This window comes from Xyrauchen texanus, chromosome 8 (assembly GCF_025860055.1).
Source record: "Xyrauchen texanus isolate HMW12.3.18 chromosome 8, RBS_HiC_50CHRs, whole genome shotgun sequence".
Lineage (NCBI taxonomy): Eukaryota > Metazoa > Chordata > Actinopteri > Cypriniformes > Catostomidae > Xyrauchen > Xyrauchen texanus.
The window spans coordinates 14,752,744-14,776,776 of record NC_068283.1 but is presented as its reverse complement, the minus strand read 5'-3'; the positions used below and the strand labels follow the sequence as shown (position 1 = coordinate 14,776,776).

General features: G+C 38.1%; 1 protein-coding gene across 1 annotated transcript in view; it reads left to right on the top strand.

Annotated features, from left to right (window-relative positions):
- The window catches only part of LOC127647684 (putative E3 ubiquitin-protein ligase UNKL), a 34,586-nt gene extending 26,010 nt beyond the window's left edge, over positions 1-8,576 (top strand). Inside the window, exons 12-16 of the mRNA XM_052132095.1 lie at positions 115-207; positions 301-534; positions 2,547-2,743; positions 3,984-4,241; positions 4,474-8,576. Of these exons, the coding sequence (XP_051988055.1) occupies positions 115-207; positions 301-534; positions 2,547-2,743; positions 3,984-4,241; positions 4,474-4,629 (938 nt within the window). The 3' untranslated portion in view covers positions 4,630-8,576. The remainder of the gene's footprint in view (positions 1-114; positions 208-300; positions 535-2,546; positions 2,744-3,983; positions 4,242-4,473) is intronic.
- The last annotated feature ends 15,457 nt before the right edge of the window (positions 8,577-24,033 follow it).

Genomic DNA, 24,033 nt, shown 5'->3' with positions numbered 1-24,033 from the left:
TGATTACAAAAGTCATGGAAATGTACTGGTGTTGATAAAAGGGTGTGGGAACCTTGTACATTTTTCTCCACTTTACTAAGACATTAAAATGGACACTACTCTTCTTGCTCTTAGGATCTGCACTTGACTTAAATTTTTGTGACATCAACGTTGCCTCCCTCGACAAAGAGCTAGAGGATCAAGACAACAATGGCCTTGGCTTAACATGTAAGAAAATGTTGTAGTTGTTTTCTAGCTTGTACTTGCTATTGGACACAGGTAATGATTAAACTCCTCCTTTATTTTTTTATTTTTTCATAGGTCAGAGGTTAATTGGAGGCTCTGCTCCTGTCAATATTCCTGGCTCTCTGGCTCGGTCTTCCTCTCTGCATTCCTCCTCCTCTCTCTCCGCCTCCCCGCTCAGCTCTCTGTCTCAGTCCCTGTCCCAGTCTCTTCTCACTGGAATGACCTCCCAGCAGAGCCAGCCACAGGCACAACCTGTTAAAACTGAGCACGGCCGCCTTGGAACACCCACATCTTCGCAGAACAATTTAGGTAAGAATTGTAAGGTTTGAAAATGTCCACATTCACCAGAGAATACTAAAAAGTATATACAAGAGTATTATACATCACAAGTTCAGACTTTTGACTATCAGCATAATAACGTCTTGTCCACAGTGTATCTTTGGCTATAAGTAAATTGAATAAGAATGACAAATGTCTATAACATTCTACATTTATTTAATCTTCCATTTAAAAGCTCCCTTGCACTCTCACCTACACCCACACACACATACATATGCACACACACAAACAGAGCCTTGATATAAATGTATCCCTGCTACTTGATCAATACAACAGTTTCTTTATTATCTGAAATAAGTTTTAATATCTGTGGAAAGCACTCTCATGCTCACTCTCTCCTACACTTTCACTCTCACACACACACATTCACACTAGCAAGCAACAAACAGCCTTCATGTCAGCGCATGTCATGTCAGTTGGGATGTAAGCAGTTTTAAGCAATGGATAAGCTATATTAAAGAATGGTCGCATTTCCTGCTGCTGAGAAGTATACTTAAACGTACATCTTGGCAATTAAAATCGATGTTACTGCTGACAAGAGCTGTGACAAATAAAGGTAATAACACATCTCTCTCAGTTTCTCTCTCACTCCCATACACATGCACTACAGCTGTTCAGACATTTATTTATCCTCTCAGTTACATAATTTCAACTCAATCAAATCAATATTGTATGTCCATGTATTTGGTTAGTAGCCATGTAATAAGCAGAATAATGTACAGTCAGCCAGATTTTATCGCAAAATAAACCCCTTCAGGGTGACGCAAGCTTCACGTCGGGATCCTGATCACCCTGTCAGTGTTTATTTTGCGATAACCAGCTGACTATACATTATCCCTTATTAAGCCTATCATTGGTCTACAGTCCAAAGCAATCCATTTTGCAACTGAATTCGTCAATCTGAGGTAGACTAATTATAAGGGCTTTTCTAAGAATGTGTCTATGTACACATGCATCAGTTATACACTTTTGAAGCATCGCATTTCAATTGTCGAATCAAACACAGCGTTTTAGAATGCTGTGTCAAGTTTAACATTGTTTGAAACTTAGAAAAACACGTCTCGAGACCCCTGCTTTCGGAGTTGCTCTCCGTCATGCTGTGTTTGAACGAAAAACAAGTCCTCATCTTGTGCTGTCTGCCACCTTTAAGTGTGTTTTGTTGCCTCTATAGCTGTACAGCTGGTGTTTTGCCTACTGCCCCTTGTTGAAAACATGAAGGTGGTAATTGTAGCTTGAATTGCTCAGACGTTATGCATATTCCTTTTTACAGTCCAGGAGCATGATTGATTGCATTTATTTTGTATATACTGTAGTTAGTCATACTGAATTTAAAATGTAAATCGTAAAATCGATAGCCTTAGGAATACTTAATTTAAATGGTATATAAAAAGTTTCTCATTGCGGTATTGAAAATTTGGGGGTGAAAATGAATATATATTCACAATGTAAAAAAAATCATAAAAGTCCTAAAAATAGGCTTCATTTTCTGTGCAAAATGTAATTTCTTAAGGCTTCTTTTGATTTTAAGAAAAAAAGGACCAGGGCATTTTCTTTACAGTTTTGTGAGAATCACCTAATTATTATAAAATGTCATTTGTTGTCAGAATTTCGCCTGCCCTAAAATATTAAATACAGGCTATTAAATGGGCAAAAAACTATGTTGAATGCATATCTTGTTTATGCACTGCTAACTGCCTCAAACAAAACACTTGAATGTATAAAATAAAAAAAGTATGGTATTAACTCGAGACGCACTCATTGCAGCAAGCTGGTCAAACCTGTAAGCTTGTTGATGGCATCTCTGGCAAAAACCTCTGCACCCAAACTCGTGGAAGTAACACGCATCAGATGATTTGTGGTTGGTCAGCGGGTTTGCATCTTGATCAGACTATTACTTTCTAAACTTGACTCTTCATTACAGTCACAATCTCATGAAATAGTTGTATTTGATTAAGTTAAATTTGTTAAATGTTCGGTTTCAGGTTTGAATGGTGGAGCAGGGAGTATATGGGACTTTATGAGTGGCAGCTTCTCTCCTAGCCCATCTCCAGTGTTCAGCAGCCTTACTTCCAGCACGTGCAGCTCCAGCAGTGCAGACATCGGACGGCTCCTTCGAGAACTGGATGAGGCCAAGCGCAAGATAAAGCAATGGGAGGATGCCTGGCACCAGGTCAAACAGGTCAAACATGCTTGTTTTTCTTTGTTATTCTTATTTATGGGTCTCATGGTCAAGATTCTAGCCAACATGAGTGCTTTAGTGATGCTTACAAACAAGCAGCTTGCAAGCAGACATTTATTTTGTATTTCTTGTGTTCACTTAGGTTGTTTCTTAGAAAGTGGGAGCCATTTAGTTTAAAGAGATATACACCAATCGGCCACAACATTAAAACCACCTGCCTTATATTGTGTAGGTCCCCATCGTGTCACCAAAACAGTGCCAACCCGCATCTCAGAATAGCATTCTGAGATGATATTCTTCTCACCAAAATTGCACAGAGCGGTTATCTGAGTTACCGTAGACAATGTCCGTTCAAACCAGTCTGGTCATTCTCTGCTGACCTCTCTCATCACAAGGCATTTCAGTCCACAGAACTGCCACACATTGGAGGTTTTTGGCACCATTCAGAGTAAATTCTAGAGAATGTTGTGGGTGAAAATCCCAGGAGATCAGCAGTTACAGAATACTCAAACCAGCCCATCTAGCAACAACAATATTGCCACGGTCCAAATCACTGAGATCAAAATGTTTCCCCATTTTGATGGTTGATGTGAACATTAACTGAAGCTCCTGACCTGTATCTGCAGGATATTATGGACTGCAATGCTGCCACACGATTGGCTGATTAGATAATCGCATGGATAATTGTTGGTGCCAGATAGGCTGGTTTGAGTATTTCTGTAACTGCTGATCTCCTGGGATTTTCACACACAACAGTCTCTTGAATTTACTCTGAATGGTGCCAAAAAAAAAAAAACATCCAGTGATTGGCAGTTCTGTGGATGGAAATGCCTTTTTGATGAGAGGTCAACAGAGAATGGCCAGACTGGTTCGAACTGACAAAGTCTGCGGTAACTCCGCTCTGTACAATTGTGGTGAGCAGAATATCATCTCAGAATACTATTCTGAGATGCGGGTTGGAGCTGTTTTGACAGCACGAGGGGGACCTACACAATATTAGGCAGGTGGTTTTAATGTTGTGGCTGATTAGTATATACACTTTCATCTGAAACCTCTCCGCACCTCAATTAAAGTGATTCATTTTTAGTTGTCGGCTGTTAACTTATTTATGCTACAGTGATACTCAAAGCTGTTGTCCTTTTGCTTTGCAGCTCGAAAACAAAGAATTGCAGGAAAATCTCACAAGGTTTAGAATAGATTTATCTAATTAAAATTTTCTTCTGCTTACCATTTCTCCAAGGCCTGTGAAGCGTGGCAGAAAGACGCTCACGAAGCGAAAGAGCAAGCAAAATCGGCAGAGGCGGAGCGTCAACTGGCGGAACAGAAGCGGGTGGACACAGAGCGAAAGCTGAAGGAACTGCAGGGAGACTTTGACATTTTGTGTCGCTCCCCCAAAACGCCTCTTCTGCGCAACTATGGAGAGCTGGACCAGCTCCCCCTGCCAAAGCTCCGCTCAATCCAGAGCCAGCTGCGCTCTGACCTAGACCTCATAGACGGGGTAAGAAGGACCAGGTCCAAGCACGCACATACGTCATCATGTCACATTTACACACACTCTAATTAGACTGTCATACTCTTCTCATCACATTGATGTAAGTGTGGTGATTTCATGGCTTACGGGGGAAGAGTAGGCAACGTGTCAGTCAGTCATGCATGACGCACTGCATTGCAATGGTCCTGACTTCTGTAAAGTGTGTGACTGATGTTAACTCTTCTTTTTCTCAACACAGGTAATATATCAGCTTCAGTCAAAGAAATGTATAGTTTGCCAAAAGCATGATCGTTCCATTGTCCTGCAGCCTTGCCAACATTATTTACTTTGTCAGAACTGTGCGTCTGGTAAAATGGAATGTCCTTACTGTAAGACAAAAATATTGAAGTGGTGATGTGCGGCAATTCAAGGTACTATTTAATGGTCTAGCCCTTTGAAGAACTACTAATACATTACCTACTAATGCTTACCATTTCTAAATAGCATTTTTTTTGTGTTTCAGTATTTCATATAGTGATTAAATTGATTAGTTTTATCAGAATTTAATAAGTGGTGTTTGACTGATACAAATCAAGAACTTACATGCAATACCTATTTTGTACAAGCTAGAATATCCATTTTCATAAAGCATTAAACAATTTCCCCTTACCGCTGATTTGACTGTTAGCGACAAATTAATCGGTCAGACAACTGCATATTTGCTACTAGATTTGTGAAGAGGATTAATTTCTTGTTAAAAGCACTTTGTTGACTTGGAAAAATTTATCTTGAGGGTATTTTAGAAATTTTTGCTTTAAGCTGCTTTGTAGCTTTTGGTTATTTTTTATTTTCTTAGATTTATATTTTTCCCAAATACGCTAAAGTATGAAGCTTTTGTGTGTACTGTGAAACATAATAGAATATTTCATTTTTCTTACTGTTAAATCATGGTATATTGTATATATCTTGTTAGTTTTCATATAAAATAGTACTAAATAGTAGTTACTACTTTCATTGTTACTTAAATTTTTCAATCAAATAAGTGCGAACTTAAAATGCATTTTAGGCATAAGCAGCAGCTGTAATATCAGTAAGGCACATACTGTATGCTAAAGCATTTAGTAAATTGGTTTCTTTGTCTTATAGTGACTCTTTATGTAGACAGTATGTAGTTGTTAGATGAGCACATGTGTTCTGATGTCTTCAGTGACAGTATTTTTTGTTTGTTTTTGAATTCAGCTTTCAGATATGTTAGAAGATATCTGATTCTGGGCCATTCCCTCTTAAGTGCCTTGCTTTAAAATATTTGAAGCATCTTTGAGGAGCTTAGGATTGTAGTATAAACCCCATTGCTTGTGCAAATTGCATATTTTTCAGTAGCATCATATGTACTTTATTTGAGCACGCATCGGCCCATTCAGTACTTAAGTATTTCCCAGAGATTTCATTTTGGTCAGTGCCCGAGCTCTGATATTCAGCTAAGTATCGTTCCCTCTTTCTTCATCAACAATGGTGCTTTTTGGGCACAGCTTCATTATCATTAGAAATGTTGAATCGTCCTTAATTTAAATGTAGGGATATTCAGACCAGGAAATCTATATATTTCTTTGATTGCAAAAACTAAACTGGCTTAGTGGATTTTTTGAAATATTTAGAATTGTAGTGCTCTGTAATGTTTACAGACAGAAATCGTCAGTGTTTTTTTTCTTGTCCAAATTCGACAGTGAAATGTGCTTAGGTAATTTAATTGAAATGACCCGCTACTGTGTTATCGGAAAAATACTTTTATTTTCTTGTTCCTTTCATATTTACAGCAATGAGTTTGTGCAGTAAATTGTCAGGTACACAAAGGTGCAAGTTTTTGTTTTTAAATTGGGATAAACAGTTTTCTTCAAAAGGGATGGTTATTGAGGATCTAATTGTCCAGACCCTCATATTTTACTTTAGCTTCTCGAGGAATAGACCGTGTATATATTATTTCCCTCTGCTTTTCTTCTTGCGTTCATTTCTAAATCCACATTTTCTGTATGTAGCTCATGTGTGTAGATTTGTTAACCAGCTGAAGCTCTAGATCACACTGCCAAATGTGTTTGTGCTGAGCAGACCTTTCCAGTTGTTGGTCATCACAGTTCATAGCTCTTAAGTATTCAAAAAAAAAATAATTGTACAATGCTTCAAATGCATTGACTACGTGCTTATCTTTTCTAGTATGATTACTGAAGCTGTGTTCCTTTTCGTAAGATGTTTGGCATAGATAGGGTTTAAACATTTGTAATGGATCAAAGTAGCTCTGGGTATTGTGATGTTTCCAACACTCAAGTGCTCAAGAGCTTTGTTGAGGGATTAATTCCACTTGTTTGGTTATCGGACCATAATGTAGGATTGTTTAACTAAAAAAATGCGGTTGAAATGTTTTGGATCTCACTTGACATTTATTTCTGAAACTAAGTCAAATGTGGACTTTACTCAAATGAACCAAAGTGGTATTGTAGTTTATCTTTGTTTCAAAGTTCAAATGAAGTGGTGTACAATTACTATGTCAGTTTTTCAATGTTTAATTTGACAGGACAACTATGCCAACTGCTTTTGCTGACAATGTTAATGGACTGAAAGCCCATTTTTGTAGTTTTTACCAAAGACCTTTACTGTTTTTCTTTGTTTTCTTTTCTCAATTTTATAACTGCATTTTTATTTTAGCATTCTGAGGAAATAGTTAGAAGTAGAAAAATGACCAAATCTAGTACCTTTTTACATAATATGTGCATTTAAAAGAAAAAATCATAATGGTATCATAATCATTTTCTAATATAAAGATTGTGGGTTATTTTTTTTCTTTAATTCCTCAGTAAAAAGAAAAGAATTGCATTGAATTGGCTGTAATCCACAGTGAAGGAATGTCCTAGTGATGAATGAATATTTGTGTTAATATTTTTAAGTGGCCAGATGGATCAGTGCTTATTTAAAAAATATATCTCTTTTTCTTTTTTTTTTTAGACTAATAGTACTTAATTGTACAATTCTCAAATCAGTTTTGAAACATTAGTGGTTGTGCGCTACTTGTATACTGTCAAAATTTTAGAGTATAATTGGACCGTAAGGTGCTTTCTTTGGTTTCTTTTTGACTGGTTTTTTGTTTTTCTGTACGTTTATTTGTGATTTCTTCAGCATTTGGAGATAAAATAAGAAATCTTCTAACTTATTTTTTTATTTTTAATCTTGAAGTGAAGTCTATGGTTGTGTCAAAGTTTGTCTGCTATTTCTTTGTAAAACTTATTTGATTGTGATGTAAAATGGGTCCCTTGTTTGTGCTAGTTGAAATGGCTGAAACAGACAGTGGGTCACATTTATGAAAACGGTTAAAATATCTTCATTTCCTAGCCTTAAACCAAACTTTATTTGGCCTAGTTCAGTTTTAATTTAGTTAGATTTCTGAAAATATAAGCTTGTCAGACAGTTGAACAGTCATGCTGCTTGTTAATACTGTTAACTTTGTTAATTTGTGAAAAGAACAAATTTGTGCCTTTATTACAACACATTGAAAGTATTTGAATTGAACAAATGAGTAATTCAAGCTTACAAATGAGCCGAATTTTAGTGCCTTGGGACATTTTAACCTGCATTTCGCAATGCATGAGAATATTGCCACAGATTCCTACTGACTTTACCAGTGTATTAAAATATTACCTAATTACTTTGCCATGCCTTTGAACTTTTGGCTTTGAGTAATATGAAAGTGATATATTTAATATGTATTAAATTCTGTTGAAAAACAGCATGATGATGCATTACAGATTACAACTGTCTGTTATGAGCAACAGTTAAGATGTAATGCAATTGTATTCTCTACCAAGGATGTGTTTAAAGTTGCAGGCTAGCAGCTCATTTAAACAGATTGTGAAGAAAGACTTAATTACAGTAGAATAATAATTCATAATTATAAGTTTGGGCTTCCATTTAATTTTGTGTGTTCTATTATTGGTTTCCTAAAAAGTGATTTTCAGTATCATAAAAATCTGTATTAATGGCAAACAGCAATTTTTGTATAATGTCTAAGTCACATACATTTTAATCACAGCAGATACTACATGTAAATTTTATGCATTTTAAGGTTTCCCACCTAACCCCTCTGTCTGCATCAGCCATTTAATACCAACTGTAATCTTTAACACAATGATCATTTAATTTCAATGTATTGTGGATATGAAAGACCAGGCATCTGCAATTAAAGAAGCACCAAGGACAGTGTCTTTTTTTTTGTTTGGCAATTTGTAAATTAACTGTATTGTAAATTTACCACAATGCTCTGCAGTGGAAATAATCGTCTTTTTTTTTTCTTCTTTTGAATTCTTGTGGATTTTCTTTTGTTCATTTATTGTTTTCTTATTTTGTTCTTTATCAGTAGTGTGATTAATGAACCTAAGGATTTATGCAATCATGTATATACATATTACATATGTAACTGGTTAAATTTAGCAAACTAGCCAGGGAAAATACCTTTTACAACAGTAAACTTACATAAGAGGCTAAAACAAGTGATAAAAAGGGGGGAAAGCCAGAAGTTAGGAAACACTGTTCCCTATAATTAATGTTAAGATTAATCTGACATAAATCCTTGAATATATTGAATGTACCATTCAAATTAGATATGAAATGGGTCACTGGAATAACATGGAGAACAGTTAATTGATAATGATGTAGCATTAGTTTTGTGAATTGCGATACATTAGAAATAAATTATAAGTTAAACACAATTGCAGTTTTCAAGTTTGTGTATTTATTAGTGTAACAATTTGATGGAAATATGAGATGTATTTTTCTCAGGGTTTTACAGGAGAACTAGTATAGAGAGAGATGTCCAATTTTCAAAGGAAACTGCAACTCACAGATTTATTTGCTTAAGTCAAAATGAGTAAAACATTTATATTATAATGAAATGAGAAAGAAACATATCCCTTATTTTGGTACAGTATGCATCATATATAGAACTACTTATATTCTAATTAGTGTTGAAATGCTATACAATTCGCTGTCAATATAATACTTTGTGTATGTGTTGTCAACACAAGACCTTAAAACATTTACTGGGAGATATGTGTTTAAGTTATGGAGGCTTCTTTATGAAATAGTTGTGCGTTTTGATGGCGTGTAAAGCCAGATAGGTCTTTCTTCACTAGAATTACTTAAGATGGTATTATTTATAATGCATAATCTTTTCTCGTAGTATATCATTTAAAATTGTTAACACTTGTCTACACTACAGCAGTTATGCAATGGTTTACAAAATTCATGGAATTATTTTTAATTAAAGAATGTTTGATCTTTAACTTCTCAAGTGTTGTGTGCTTTCTCATTTGCCTCTTGTATTTATGTGTTCTCATTTTTCCTTATCATTTACATTAAAAACAATGAGTTAGAAACTATTTAATACACACAATATGCTAGTCTTGACTCAATATATTACTAGGGAACAGTGAAGTTAATAATCAATTACATTGAAATAAAAATGTAAAAGTAGACATTCATCACTGAGTACTAACTGCTGGCTATCATGGAACGATGCTGTGATGACTGTCAGGACAAGATAAGTCAAACAAGTAGTTTATCAATTTCTCTGCCTGCAGACATAAAGTTTAGGGGAATTATAGAAAATGGTTAAAAAAAAAAAAAAAAAAAAACAGACAAATGTTTGAATGCTTACTGTGCATTTCTTACCCCACTTTCAGAGTTTGGGTAAAGAATCTTCGTCCGAATTTTCTCAAAGTCAGGTCGCTCCCTACAAATGCTACCATACAAAAACAGAAAACAGTTTTGAATATGGTGCATGATAAGGTCTAATAAAGTTTTCTCCAAAGCATTATGTCAGCCTTGTTAGTACCTCTTCAGAAGGATGTCAAGGCAAGAAACAGCATTATCTTTTTGCAAAGCAATGATAAGACAGGGACCCTCAGATAGAAGTGATCCCTGAATGCAACACAAAAATAGATGTTAAATGTTTTCTACATTTAATCAAAATGTGTTGTAACAGGTGAAGCTAGCCAACGCACATGAAGTGCTCCATCAACAGGGGGCCTCAGTAGCTCAGCCATGTGCCTTCTTTGATTCTCATCTGGAGTGCAAAGCCTTCCAGCCACCAGGTGGCAGTCTGTCCTGAGCAGCATCTCTAGTATCTCTGAGTAAAAGGGAGGCTGACTCTGCTGCATGAGGTTGGAGGGTATCAGCAGGCAGGTGGTTTGGCACATATTGCTGGAGACTAAAGGCCCTGCTGCACCAAAACACAAAATAAATAACGTTCCTGCTCTCATTTCAGAGGTTGGTTGCAGCTAGTAATCATCAAGTTTGGATTTATGTTGTTTCAATGGCTCTGTGTTCTGATGTGCAAATAGTTGGACGAGGAAGTGGGAGAATGCCTTGCCTTGACTGAACCCTGATTCTGAGTGAAATTTGTCCTTGACAGCGGTTCGGAGGGTGTCCGATAGTTCACGTTCCGAACTTGCCTCAGGATCTGAACACAAACAGCAAATCTGAAATAACAGAGAAAACATGCTTAACTTAAAATAAGTTGAGCTCGACTTCCGGTTAAAGGGCTAATGGAGTAGACGTGTTGTCTCTTGCTCTTGTACCTTTCAGTTTAACCCAACATTCTAAGCCCATTTGATCGTTTATTTCGTTTCAAAACGAACAAATCTATCACACACGCTATAATTTTGTCTAAACATGACTTCTAAATCGGCTAAGCAGAGCAAAAAAGAAACGAAAAAGGACTCTGCAGATGACGCCGCTAGCGAGCTTAACATGGCGGCGATGGCCAGGCTTCTGGAACAACATCGCCAGGCTTTATCGGGCGAATTCAAAACAGCCATCTCGACACTCGAGGAGAAGATTGATCGCATTCAGACCACGCTGTCGGATCAAACATAAAATTGCCTCGCTCGAATCGAGTGCCAACGATCTAGACGAACGGGTGCGGGCGTTGGAAACCTGTGCCACAATGGCTGAGTGTAACGCGAAGTTACAAGATAAAGTTGTGGACCTTGAGTCACGCAGCCGCCGAAACAATATTCGGATTGTGGGCTTACCGGAATCGCTCGAAGGGCCGCGTCCTTCAGTTTTTTTCGCACAAGTACTCACCGACGTTCTGGGACAAGACATTTTACCTTCTCCACCGGAGATTGACCGGGCACACAGAGTTCTCGTTAGTAAACCATCGACCGGGAAGAAACCAAGGCCAGTCATCATCCGGCTCCACCGCTACCGTCAAAAAGAGTTGATCGTCCGTGAGGCTCGAGCCAAAAGAGGCAAACTGGTTTATCAAGGCAACCCAGTCGCCATCTACGAGGATTACGCGCCTGAAGTGGTCACCGAACGTGCTAAATACCGGTCTGTAATGGCAGAACTATATAACCTTGGATATAAACCAACTTTGTTTTTCCCTGCACGGCTCTCTATCTGGACCAAAGACGGAGGTAAAAAGATGTTATCTTCGGTGACGGAGGCCGAGAACTTTGTTGCAGCTGCTCGCTCCTCGGATCATGTGCCATAACTTGTCCGACAATCAACCAGCCGGTGGCCAGGGTTAATATTGCTGTTGGCAGTTTTCTAGCGGTTAAATCGATGCAAGTTGCAGGAACTATTTCAATTGTTTCCCCTTTGTATTGTATTGTATTTATTTCATTTTTCTCCTTCTCTCGGTCACACCAGAGAGTCGGAAAGCATACTAGTTCTTCTAATGGCTCAATAGGTCCAACTATTGGTAACTGTCTGTTTGATGTTTTGACTGAAGACATGCCTATTGCATTGATTACTCCGATGACTTGCCGTGTTTATGCATGCAAGCGTGAATATACAGATGCATTGTTATTATTCTTCACAGTTTTGATAGTTTTGTTGTTCTGTTTTCAGGTTAAACTATATCATTTTACATTCGTCTCTTTTACTCTCTGGAATTAGTTGAGGGCCAACTTTTATATGTCCACGTGTATGCTGAGACTAGCCTATTTATCTATCTTCAGGGTTTTTTTGTTTGTTTTTTTTTTCATACTATCGTATTGCAAAATAAATTGGTTGCTTCGTAGCTGGCAATTGCACCTAAAAACTATTATTATTATTTTCTTATATAGAATTATTTTATTCAATTTATTTTTATTTATTTATTTTGGTGTGTTGGGGCTCTTCCCTTTTGTACTTTTATGCTATAAAAAGTTATGTTTTGAATCTGTTCAAGTTTTATAGGGCTTACTATTGGTACTGCGGAATGAGATCCAGAAGGATAGAAGTGGTAGCGGAAGTCGAGACTAAGTGCTCAGGCAAGTCAGATGTTGAAAGTGGGTGGGGGGTGGTTAGTTGTGGGACGGGGGGTGTTGGGGTATTTGGTCTCCCTTTTAATTTTTTTTTTTTTTTCTCTGTATTTATTTTTTCTTTTCTTTTTTTTTCTTTTTCATTTTCTCTCCTATGTTTGGATCCAGGATGCTTTCTACCAGTTCAGTGCTGTCCTGTTTCGTTAACCTCTCAGAATGGTTAATACCAACATGTTAGGGGATGGGAACCTGCGCCTAGTATCCTGGAACACCAAGGGGATGAACAGTGCCATCAAAGCTAGTAAAATTTTAGCGCATTTACGGGATCTTAAGGCAGATATTATGTTTCTACAAGAAACGCACCTGCGAACGGCAGATATACTCCGTATCAAGAGATCATGGATGGGTCACCTGTTTCACTCTAAATTCTCTCAGAGAGCTCGCGGGGCTGCTATCATTATTCATAAAAGTTCACACTGAGACTATTATAGATCCAAATGGCCGTTCTGTTATGGTCTCGGGCAAGCTCCGTAACATACCAGTAATTTTAGCTTCCATATGCGCCCCCAACTGGGACAATGAGTTTTTCGTTAAGTTTTTTTCAAGCTTACCCAAAGTAGATGAACATCATATAATTATCGGAGGGGATTTTAACTTGGTTCAAGATGTATCCATGGACAGGTCTTCCTCTAAACAGTCTACTCTAACAAAATCAGCCAATGTGGTGCTAAACAACGCCTCACAACTGTGACTCTCAGATCCTTGGAGATTTAAAAACCCTCAAGGCAAGGCTTATTCATTCTTTTCTCATGTTCATCATACATTTTCTAGAATTGATTTCTTTTTGGTAGACAATAAAATGTTACACTATTACAACGTGCACTTATCACTCATTAGTGGTCTCTGATCATGCCCCAGTATCTATTGACATAACTTTGCCACCTAACAGACCGTCACCCCCACCCTGGAGATTCAACTCTTCTAGACTATCAGATAGCGCATTCAAAGATTTCCTTTCCTCGCAGATACATTTTTACTTCGAACTCAATCAGACTCCAAGCATTAGCAGTCACACCTTGTGGGAGGCTTTCAAAGCATTCATTCGCGGCCAGGTAATTTCATATTCCTCACATGTGGGGAAAGCCAAAAAACTTAGACTAGCTACAATAGCCGACGAACTAAGTTAGATGTCTCCTATGCCTCTCCACCTTCGCCTGCCCTCTATGCTAAAAGAGTTCAATTACATTCAGAATTCAACCTTCAGTTGACAGATCTAACAGAGAGACAGCTTAGGCAATGTAGACAGCTTTTTTTTGAGCATGGAGACAAGGCTGGTAAACTCTTGGCCTACCAGGCTCGATCGGCTAGCACTTCAAGGTGGATCTCTGGTATCAGATCCCCAACAGGTGAATTGATAATGGAACCGGCTGAAATTAACCTGGTTTTCTCAGACTATTATGCTAGACTTCAGAAAGCCCTCCCAATAATAGTACAAACTTAGATCTTCTCAACTCGCTTGAATATCCCACAATTGATGAAAACTCTGCTAAGAATCTAGGTGACCCAATCACAGAATCAGAGATACAGGTAGCAATTAATTCTATGAAACCGGGAAAATCTCCTGGCCCTGATGGCTTTACTGTTGAGTTTTATAAAGCTTTTGCTCCCCTTTTAGTTCCTACTTTAGAAAAGCTTTTCAATGACTCCTTTAAAGTGGGCTGCCTCCCTCCTACTTTATCCGAGGCCTCTATTTCTTTGCTCCTTAAAAAGGATAAAGATCCCACCTCTTGTGGTAGTTATAGACCAATATCACTTCTGAACGTAAATTCTGGCTAAAGTTTTATGTTTTCGCCTTGAACGGGTATTACCATGTTTAATTTTTCATGACCAGACAGGCTTCACACCAAACTTTTTTGAAAAGTTTGGGTTCGATTCTAATTTTATCTCCTGGATCCGACTTCTTTACTCCTCTCCTATGGCATCAGTACATACTAATGGCATACGATCACCCTATATCTCGCTTCAGCATGGGACACGACAGGGATGCCCCCTTTCTCCCTTGATTTTTAATCTAGCCATAGAACCTTTAGCAATCTGGCTCCGCAGCCACAATGGCTTTGAGGGAATTTCTCGCCAGGGTTTCGTTCACAAGCTCTCTCTTCATGCTGACGACCTTTTATTGTATGTCTCAAACCCTGCTTCCTCTCTTCCCCCAGTTTTAGATATCCTAGACAAATTTAGTCAATTATCTGGCTACAAGATAAATTTACAAAAAAGTGAAGTTTTTTTTGTTAACTCTGAAGCTAAAAAACTTCCACTATCACTCGTACCCTTCAAGATTGCGCCTGACGGTTTCAAATACTTGGGGGTCTTCTTTTCAAATACATATAATAATCTATTTGCAAAAAATTTTCAACCGCTTGTGGACAAGTCTAAACTAGATATGTCTAGGTGGGCCTCTCTCCCTTTATCCCTTGTAGGTCGCATAAACTTGGTCAAAATGGTTATTCTGCCCAAATTTATGTACCTCTTTCAACACTTACCAATTTGTATTAGTAAATCTTTCTTTACTGGCTTCGACAGTCTTTTGCGTTCATTTCTATAGGGGAATAAACCCGCTCGCCTTAAGAAATCAATTCTACAACTTCCTAAAGCTAAAGGAGGCCTTGCACTTCCCAACTTTCAACAGTATTATTGGGCCTGTAACATCAACAAGCTTCTTTTTTCGAACAAAGATATCCACTCTGACAGTCCTCCCTGGGTGCATACGGAAACGTCATCAATGAAAAGCTCTCTCTATTCGGTCGTCTGTTCTCAGCTTCCCTTAGTTGTAAACAGAGTTTCAGATAATCCAGTAGTCACTAGCTCCCTTAAAATTTGGGTCCAATTTAGGAAACATTACGGTTTACATAGAGGCTCCACTTATATGCCCATCCTCAATAATTATTCTTTTCCCCCATCTAGTTCAGACCCTGCATTTCGCCTCTGGTCATCTAATGGCCTTCTCAAGATTGGTGACCTCTATGAGGAGGGTGTATTTGTCTCTTTCTCCTCTTTATCTAAAAAGTATAACCTACCCAGTCATCACCTATTTCGGTTCTTTCAAATCAGACACTTCATACAGAAGCAGTTCCCCTACCTTCCCAATCGTCCCCCTGAAACAAAAATTGATCACTTTCTTGCTTTAAAGGCCAGCCACAGGCATTTAATCTCAGTCATTTATAATTTAATAAATTCTATTAATTCAGACCTTAATGACACTCTCAAAGATACCTGGGAGCAAGACCTTGGTGTTACTATTACAGAGGATCTATGGCATAACATCTTGAGCCAGGTACATACCTCTTCCATATGTGCCAGGCATGGCTTAATTCAATGTAAAATACTATTCCGAGCGCACTTAACCAACGCCAAATTGGCAAAAATGTTTCCAGACAAGAGTGCTGCCTGTAATCGTTGTAAACAATCACCTGCCAACCATCTACACATGTTTTGGACTTGCCTGCAGCTGGTAACCTTTTGGTCTAATGTATTTCAGATGCTTAAAAAAGCTCTCAACACTAATATTGACCCTGATCCAATTATAGCCTTATTTGGGGTCTCCCCTATGCCTGATTTGGTTGCCCGAGATCGTAAAGTCATCGCTTTTACTACAGTCCTGGCCAGACGGGCCATCCTTCTTAAGTGGAGGCATGCTTCTCCTCCAACACATGACAGGTGGATACAGGACATTTTCTACTGTATTGGACTTGAAAAGTTAAGATACTCACTCTCTGGTTCACTTAAATCCTTTTTTAAATTACATTAAGGGTTTACCCTGTGCACCTGTAACTGGCACTGGTACATAATTTTCGCTTATCAGAAGGATCTTTGTAGGGAGAATGTAATTATTATATATATATATATATATATATATATATATATATATATATATATTTATTTATTTATTTATTTTTTTTTTTTTTTGAGCTATTGGATTGAGGGGGGAGATCATGTAAGGGATTAATAATGGACAATATTTTACTGTCCACTGTTTATGATGTCTTATTTTGTACTGTCACTGAAAACCAGTAAAAACATTTGGATTAAAATAAGTTGAGCTCAATCGACAGCATTTGTGGCTTAATGTTGATAACCACAAATTTAATGTCGACTCGTCCCTCCTTTTCTTTAAAAAAAAAGTAAAGATATGGGTTAGAGTGGGGCCAATCCCAAAACAAAACAAAATAAAATCACATTTTATAAAGGTATGGACATGAGATGTAAACAATATTCGTGTTAACATGATTTTAGTGTGATAAAATCTCTTACTAACCATCTCTGTGTAAAGTTATAAGAAAAGGACAAATTAAAATTTGGAATGACCTTAATTTGCATTGAACCTAGAATTCCTTTAAGATCAAGTAACACGAGCTACAATACCTGCTCATGTCTCATCATTGATGTTTCTGTGCAGCACAAACCCTCTGGAAATATCAGTTTTATGTCCTCTACTGCCTTTCGATATGACAGTGATCCTGTAACATAAGAAACAAATGGTATCAGTAGGCTTTGACCAGAGATTTTCTACCATACATCGGTGATTATTATTATTCTTTTAATGCTGACCATAGATGCCATTATGCAGTTTGTCAGAGCAAAATTGGGCTCTCCATTGGTTCTGATCTTCAGTGCAGGCTACAACAGGATCCACTGGACCCATCAGCTCCAACAGCCTCTTAACTGCGTTTACTCTCAGTAAGCACAGAGCCAATGAGAAGCCAGATCTTAAGTATTTCATCACCATAACCCTTTTAGTTGGATTCTGGACATACAGTACACAAGACAAAACATAGTTTCACATAAATCTTCCAGAAATAAAATAGAGATGAATACTTAGATGCCATGTTCTGCATAGATGAAACTAAAATATTTTTTGTAGAATTTGTCTTTGTTAAATTTTATTTTGGCTGTTTCTGAACCACTGGGTTCATTTATTTTATGACCTTCTCTACCCAACCTGTTGCGTTTATGACTAATGCTTTAAATAGAAGCTTCAAGCATCATCCTGTGCTCTATGTTAGCCCATCACTGTTTTACAAGAACATATTACCAATATACAGATTAATTTAATTAAAAATATTATTTAAAATCATGCAGAATTATTTGATTGATCTTTCCAAAATAGTGTACATTGTAGGGATAGGAATTGTAAAGAATTGAATGATTCCAAGTCCTTATTTCAATTAACAAATTTGTTTTCAGGAAGAAATACTTGGAAATAAGAAATGCAACTACTATTGGGGTGGGGTGGAATAATAGGGTTAAAAACAGTGTTACTATGAATGCAAAGCTTAATACAGTGAAAAAGACACTATTAGCATAACATAATTAAATCAAAATTTCCAACATTCTTTGAATGTCCATGTACTAAAATAAAATATTTGATGCCATGTGTGTACCTTCATTTAAATATTATTATTATTTTGAATGGCCATGGAAAATGAAGCAATGTTATAACAATTTTACCTGGTCGTAAAAAGTAGTCCGTTAATTTACCTGATGAACTTTCACCTTTTGCTGACCCTTTATGCATCGCATTGCTAATGTGTGCTTCTAAATAACTTGCACCTTTATTATCAACTGACACAAAAGTGCCAGCTTTACATGTCATACATTCTGCTTCCCACGGATCTCGACCTGGACAAAGCATTGGAATTTTTTGTGCAATTCTTCTGTAAATTTGCACTTTCGTTGGGCATTGTTTCCACTCAGCTGTCATTTGCTGCTACTGTCAATCAACTGTTTGATGCCGAACACAACAGCACTTTGTGCATTCTTGGTGAGATTGACAGGCAGGAATTTGGCCAATAGTTGCTGCAAGCTTCTTATAATCGACCAATTGGTGTGCGAGAAGGCGGGACTTACAAAGAGGGGTTAAAGCAGCCCAAATATGCGCATGCACACAAGGAAGTATTAGACCAGATGCACATCATAATGCAACTAAAGCAGAATCCCGGACATTTTCACAAATATAGAAATCCCGGCTGGACACTTTTCTAAGGTCCAAAAAAAAGGACGTATGGTCACCCTAGATTTAAGTAAGCCTCAAACATTAAAAAAACACAATGACAGGTTGTTTATTTCGAGCTGGACATGACGGTAGTCAGGTCCACTAAAACGAAATGGCTCAAAAGTGTCATGCGTTCTAAAACCTCATAACATTGGTTGTGCTGTTTACCACTGTAGATTTAAAAGAACTGAGTCATTCATTCGGGAACAGCACTACACTGGTAAGGCTGAAGATTCAAAAGACCGGCTCATAAGATTTGTTTGTTCGGGAATCACACTATACTGGTAGTGTGATATGTTGCATGTCAAAGATTCAAAAGAACCAGCTCATTATAGTCATACTTTCAGGAATCAGACTATACTGTACATGCTGTGTGTTCCACACTGTAGTTTTAGTAGACGGGCAGTGCTGCTGTTGATTAGCTCAAGTACCAATTACACTTGTAGAATAAATGTTGAATAGTAATGTGGCTATTTGCACTTTTAAAGATACTTTGTTCTAGAAAAAAATAAGTGAGACCTGTTGCTCTGGTGGACGCATCAGTGCTTGAGCCATGTTTGAGTCCAGTAGAAGTATGCGCAAGCCCACTAGAGTAAAGTCATTTTGTTTGATCATGCTGAGAATTTTACCAAAGCAGTGTCTCCATGCTCCAGGTTTAAACAACGCCAGAGTCAAAATAGGCTCTGGGCCTGTAGAGTACAAAGGGAGGAAGTTTAGAGAAAAAGACTTGAAGGACAGTTCTGAAAAGGACATGTTCAGAGAAGACGACACTTACCCTCTGTCATGTAACTGTAAAGCGACTGACTTCTCAGACCTGAGGGGTGTCAAAGATTGTTAGTTAGATATCAGAGTGAAGCACATAAGAAATGCAATATATTTTGGCTTAGTTCTGTACCAAGAGTGTCAGTGTAAGGCGATGCTAGGAATTTCAATGATGGACGACTGCTGTGATCTAAAGAAAAATGGAAATTAGGTTACGCAAACTGCTTTCAACTCAACTGCAAAATATCCAAACCTGGTCTATTTGAATCCCCACCTGGGACCAATTCTGCCTCAGAAAAAAAGAGGCAGGCCTGTCTGAAAGCAGTCTCTGGAGTGGGGGACATCAGTATGCACATGTTTCCTGGGTCACTTTGTGATAATATTCTGCGTAGAGTGATGAAGGCCCTCACCTTCCTCAGAACAAAGACCAGGGCAGGGGTCGACATCAGGCCAAGCACACTACTCTGCCACTCTCTTTCCCCAACCTCAAAAAGACTCAACTCTTGTGCCTGCCACAGAGAAAGCTTTGGCATCCACTTCAATGCCAGCAACTCAAATTCCTCTTGTTCTGTTTGTGAAAGATAGAGGTTGATTTGGGAGCCAGATTCTGAACATTACTTTGTAGAGATTCAATCAAACAAATGAAGTTCATAGTTAACATTGTGAAGGTATAAGTTCAGCTACTGGTGTAGTTAAGGGTGTACCTGCTGTATCTCCCCTGAGAACTTTATGAAGCAGGCCCATCTCTTTCTCCACAATGTTCTGACCAGTCAGAGTGAGAATCACAACCTGCTCAATGTCTGGACAAGAGAGATACCTGTGTTTTGACAAGATCACGTGGCTGAAATCTGGCATATTCCACATGAGCCCACCTGTAGGAAATTATACAATTGTCAAACCTATTGCCTTTGTGGCCATTCATTAAGAGCTTGTTCTTGTGCTAAAATCTAGATGCAATGAACAGAACAGAACACGGGCATCTCGAGAATTTCTTTAAAAGTTGATGTTCTTTTTCACCTGACAGCATCTAAAAAACACAGTGTCATGTCTAGAAGAGAATCATCGGCTGGGAAAAGTCTTGTGAGAGTCATGTGACATTCATACACTGGATTTATTTGGATACACACAAAAACTCTAGACCTAACTTGAAACCAAACCTTAATAACAGAAAATATCCTCCGTGAGCAAGACGTGAGCAGCACGCTTTAGTTTCAGCACCCACATTAACAGATTACACCCTTCACATTGCAAGCATGAGTCAAACTGCTTTTGCCTGTTTATGTATATATAGGGATATAGTAGGCTATTGACAACATTAACCGATCACGACCATGTTCGCCAATAAATTTACATCATTCCAATTTGCATGACCACAACAATGGACGAGACCCGAATGATTGTGGAGGTTGAGAATTGCAAAGTGCTGTACAGCCCTCAGCATTTGTTATAAAATGATGTATTAGCTAAGGAAAATGTGTGGGAGACATTAACTTCAGCAGATTTGTACAGATGGTAATCTAATGTTTTAATTTACTGTAATGACTGTCGTGCCTTCGTGTTGTGCAATATAGTCTACCTAACATGGTTTTGTCAGGTGTTTTAACAAAACAAGTTCATTATTTGAATGTTTTTACTTATTTAACTATTTATTGGCTGTCTGGCTGGATGTAAACTCTCTCGATTCTCTGGAACACTGCACTTTTTGTTCTCTGACTAAATGCAGACGATTAAGGACCCAATACTGTGTTTCAGGGCAGGGGTCTATCTGTAAATTATTTATCATTTTCGATTTATCACAAACGATTTCATGAAGACCAAATTTGTTATATTTATTAATTACCCCCTCTCAAAAAAATTACAGTATGGCCACATTATAGAAAATGTTTGGTAGGAGCACAGAGATAACTATTTTCTGTGCAGAGCCGCAGCTGTGTCTCACAAAAGAGATGCGGCAAATGTGAAAGTCCAACCCGCCAACACAGCACACACCCAGCTCACGTCTTGCTCATGCCCCGTTCACGGAGTATATGTGAAACCGGCATGAGACTTTTCTAGCCCAGTGGTTTCCTTTTTATGACCAAAAAACGCAATGGTAAAATACTGTCTAGGGCATGTTTACATTGAAAAATAGCACAGACAGACACAAAAACACATTCTTTAACGGCCCCAAAGTGGTGAACTGGGCACAGTATGAAAACTTAAATAAATGTATATACCTAGTATGTTGAGCAGATTTATAGAGTAGGGCAAAGTGTGAAAGCAAAGATGTGGAAGCAGAATCAAGTCATCTGCGAGTCTTGCACGAATCGATCCCATAAAGCCTAGAGCAGCCAGCTCATTCATCAAACCTTCATCAGACAAAGAAACAGGGCAAGTTACAATAAGTTTTTTGTAGCACCTCTATATAGCTTTGCATTAAATGACTATACATTAGGGCTGAGAACTGTACCTATAGACAGTCTGGAACAGTGCTGCACTGCGCTTTCACTCCTCATCAGCAGCACCAGGCAATGAGAGGACAGCTCAACATGTTCTCCATCCAGAAAGACTGTGGGAGCCTGACAGAATACTGCAACCTAATGCAAACAGGCAAAGTTTCCAGACAAACGCAATCAGTATCAATGTCATGCTAGTGTCCCACTATCAGTTCCAATGTATCTCTGTACTTGTACAGGCTCACTGTTGGGTTTATTCACCTGCTTGGTTGTAAGACCCAGAGAGTGAATGTGTTTTTTGTTGATCTGCACCCTTTGAAGTCCCACCATACTGAAGCCTCTTTTTGCACATGCAGATAGAACATAGCTGTAACAGCATGGTCCAACCACTGGAGACACAAGTAGAAATATATCTGCTGTATAGGGCAAGGGATGAAAGTCACTTGTTAGATGTCAATGTAGTGTTTGTATACTCTGCCAGGTAGCTAAGCCCAGACAAAATCTGTAGACTTTTATTTCACATATTCTGTTCTAATTTTTGGGAGAAAATCTGCAGAAATCTGTAAAATGGATATTAACTGGATCGAATGGATAAAACGTATTAAAGGGAGCTCACAGTACTACACTTTTATCTGTAGCTGAATCATAATAAAATTAGCCAAAAATAATGAATATGTGAAATTGGTAATGTGTAGAACTTTCAATTATTCTACAAAAACAGTTTCCGTGTGGGCCAACTAATGGGACTTTAAGCAACAGATGCGGATGGGTCAACTTAGGTCTTCTATTGTGCATGTACAACATTAACTCACTATTTCCTAAAATGGTACAGTAACCATCTACTATGGGAGAATCACAACTTTACCATAGTCGAACCTATGTGACAGATTAGGTCAGTAAATATTTTCCAAGACAAAATGTGAAGCGAGCACAGTAAGTAGTCGAAAGAATCTACTTAAAACTCATATCTTAAGTTTCTTACTTCTTTTGACAGGAGGTCATCATTAGACACAAAAAGCAACCCTTTTCTTTTTATATTACATTACAATTTGTACTTGGGTGATTGAATGCCTCTTTTTATCATCCTCTATATTATTACTTAATGATTGTTGTGTTTCTTGGCTACAGCATTTGATCAGTTTACTTCCGATTGCCGTAGTGTCCTATCTACAACTGTGGCTAAAGAATCCCTAAAAACTCATTCATCTCCTACAAGTGGTATATGAATGTTAAAGTGACAAATTGTGTTGATTCTCTAGTCACCTTTCACAGTGGCACATAAAGTTGCTAGAGAAGAGGTCAGAACCATAGAACCTCTGTCGCCATTATCACCAAAATTCTGAATCCTGTTTAAGCAACAATAATCAGATTTAGTAGGTGGTTCAAATCAATGTCATTGTAGCATTAAGTCCATGACAATACATATACTGTAGGTACAAACTGCCCAGGTGTTGCCATGGTGTTGTTTGCTATTCTACCACCAAACCACAGACAGAGCCCCAGATGCACAAGTCTAGATTGACAGGGTGAGTATATCAGGGGCTGGTCTTGACTGTGAAAGTACAGGGCGTTGATGGTTGCTGGATCTGTCCTCCTTGCCAGCTGGTGGTCTGATGGCCCTGTGATTTCTTGCCACACTGAGTTAGCATGAGGACCACGAAGAGCCAATGCAAGAACTGGCTGATGAGAATGTTCTCCTCTATGCATGCTTGACACACTTACTAGAAGACAGGATATGTATTACTACATACAATTTGTATACATGAATTTTTGAACTTTTTATGGTGGGAGAAGATATGTACCTGCAAAGTTTGTCAGTAGCTCATGAGACGGGTAGAGGAAACGGATCCCACATACATCTAGACTTGAGCTGTGCATAAGCTCAAGAGTATGATGGATTGCCAGTGGATTGAGAAACAGTGAGCTGTATATCAGAGCAACTGCAGTCTAAAAGCGAAAAAAAATCATAATAATTTACCTTGTGATACAATTCTGTAAGAAAACGGTTTCTGTTCATGGGATGATATAATGCCATTCACAAACAGGGTTGTTTTTAAAGGCATCTTTCACCTCAGTATGACACTCCTGAGAACTTGTGGCTTCTGTCCTTTGACATTTTTGGTCTTCTGTCTCCAGAGTTTGCCAGTAAAATCCTGGGGTCATACCAAAGGCCTTTTCAACAGCCTAAAACAAAGTGCAATAAAGCCAGTAAGTGGAAAAGGATTTAGATGCATCTCAAGAACAAATGAATCATGAAGGTGAGACCTCTCTGTTTG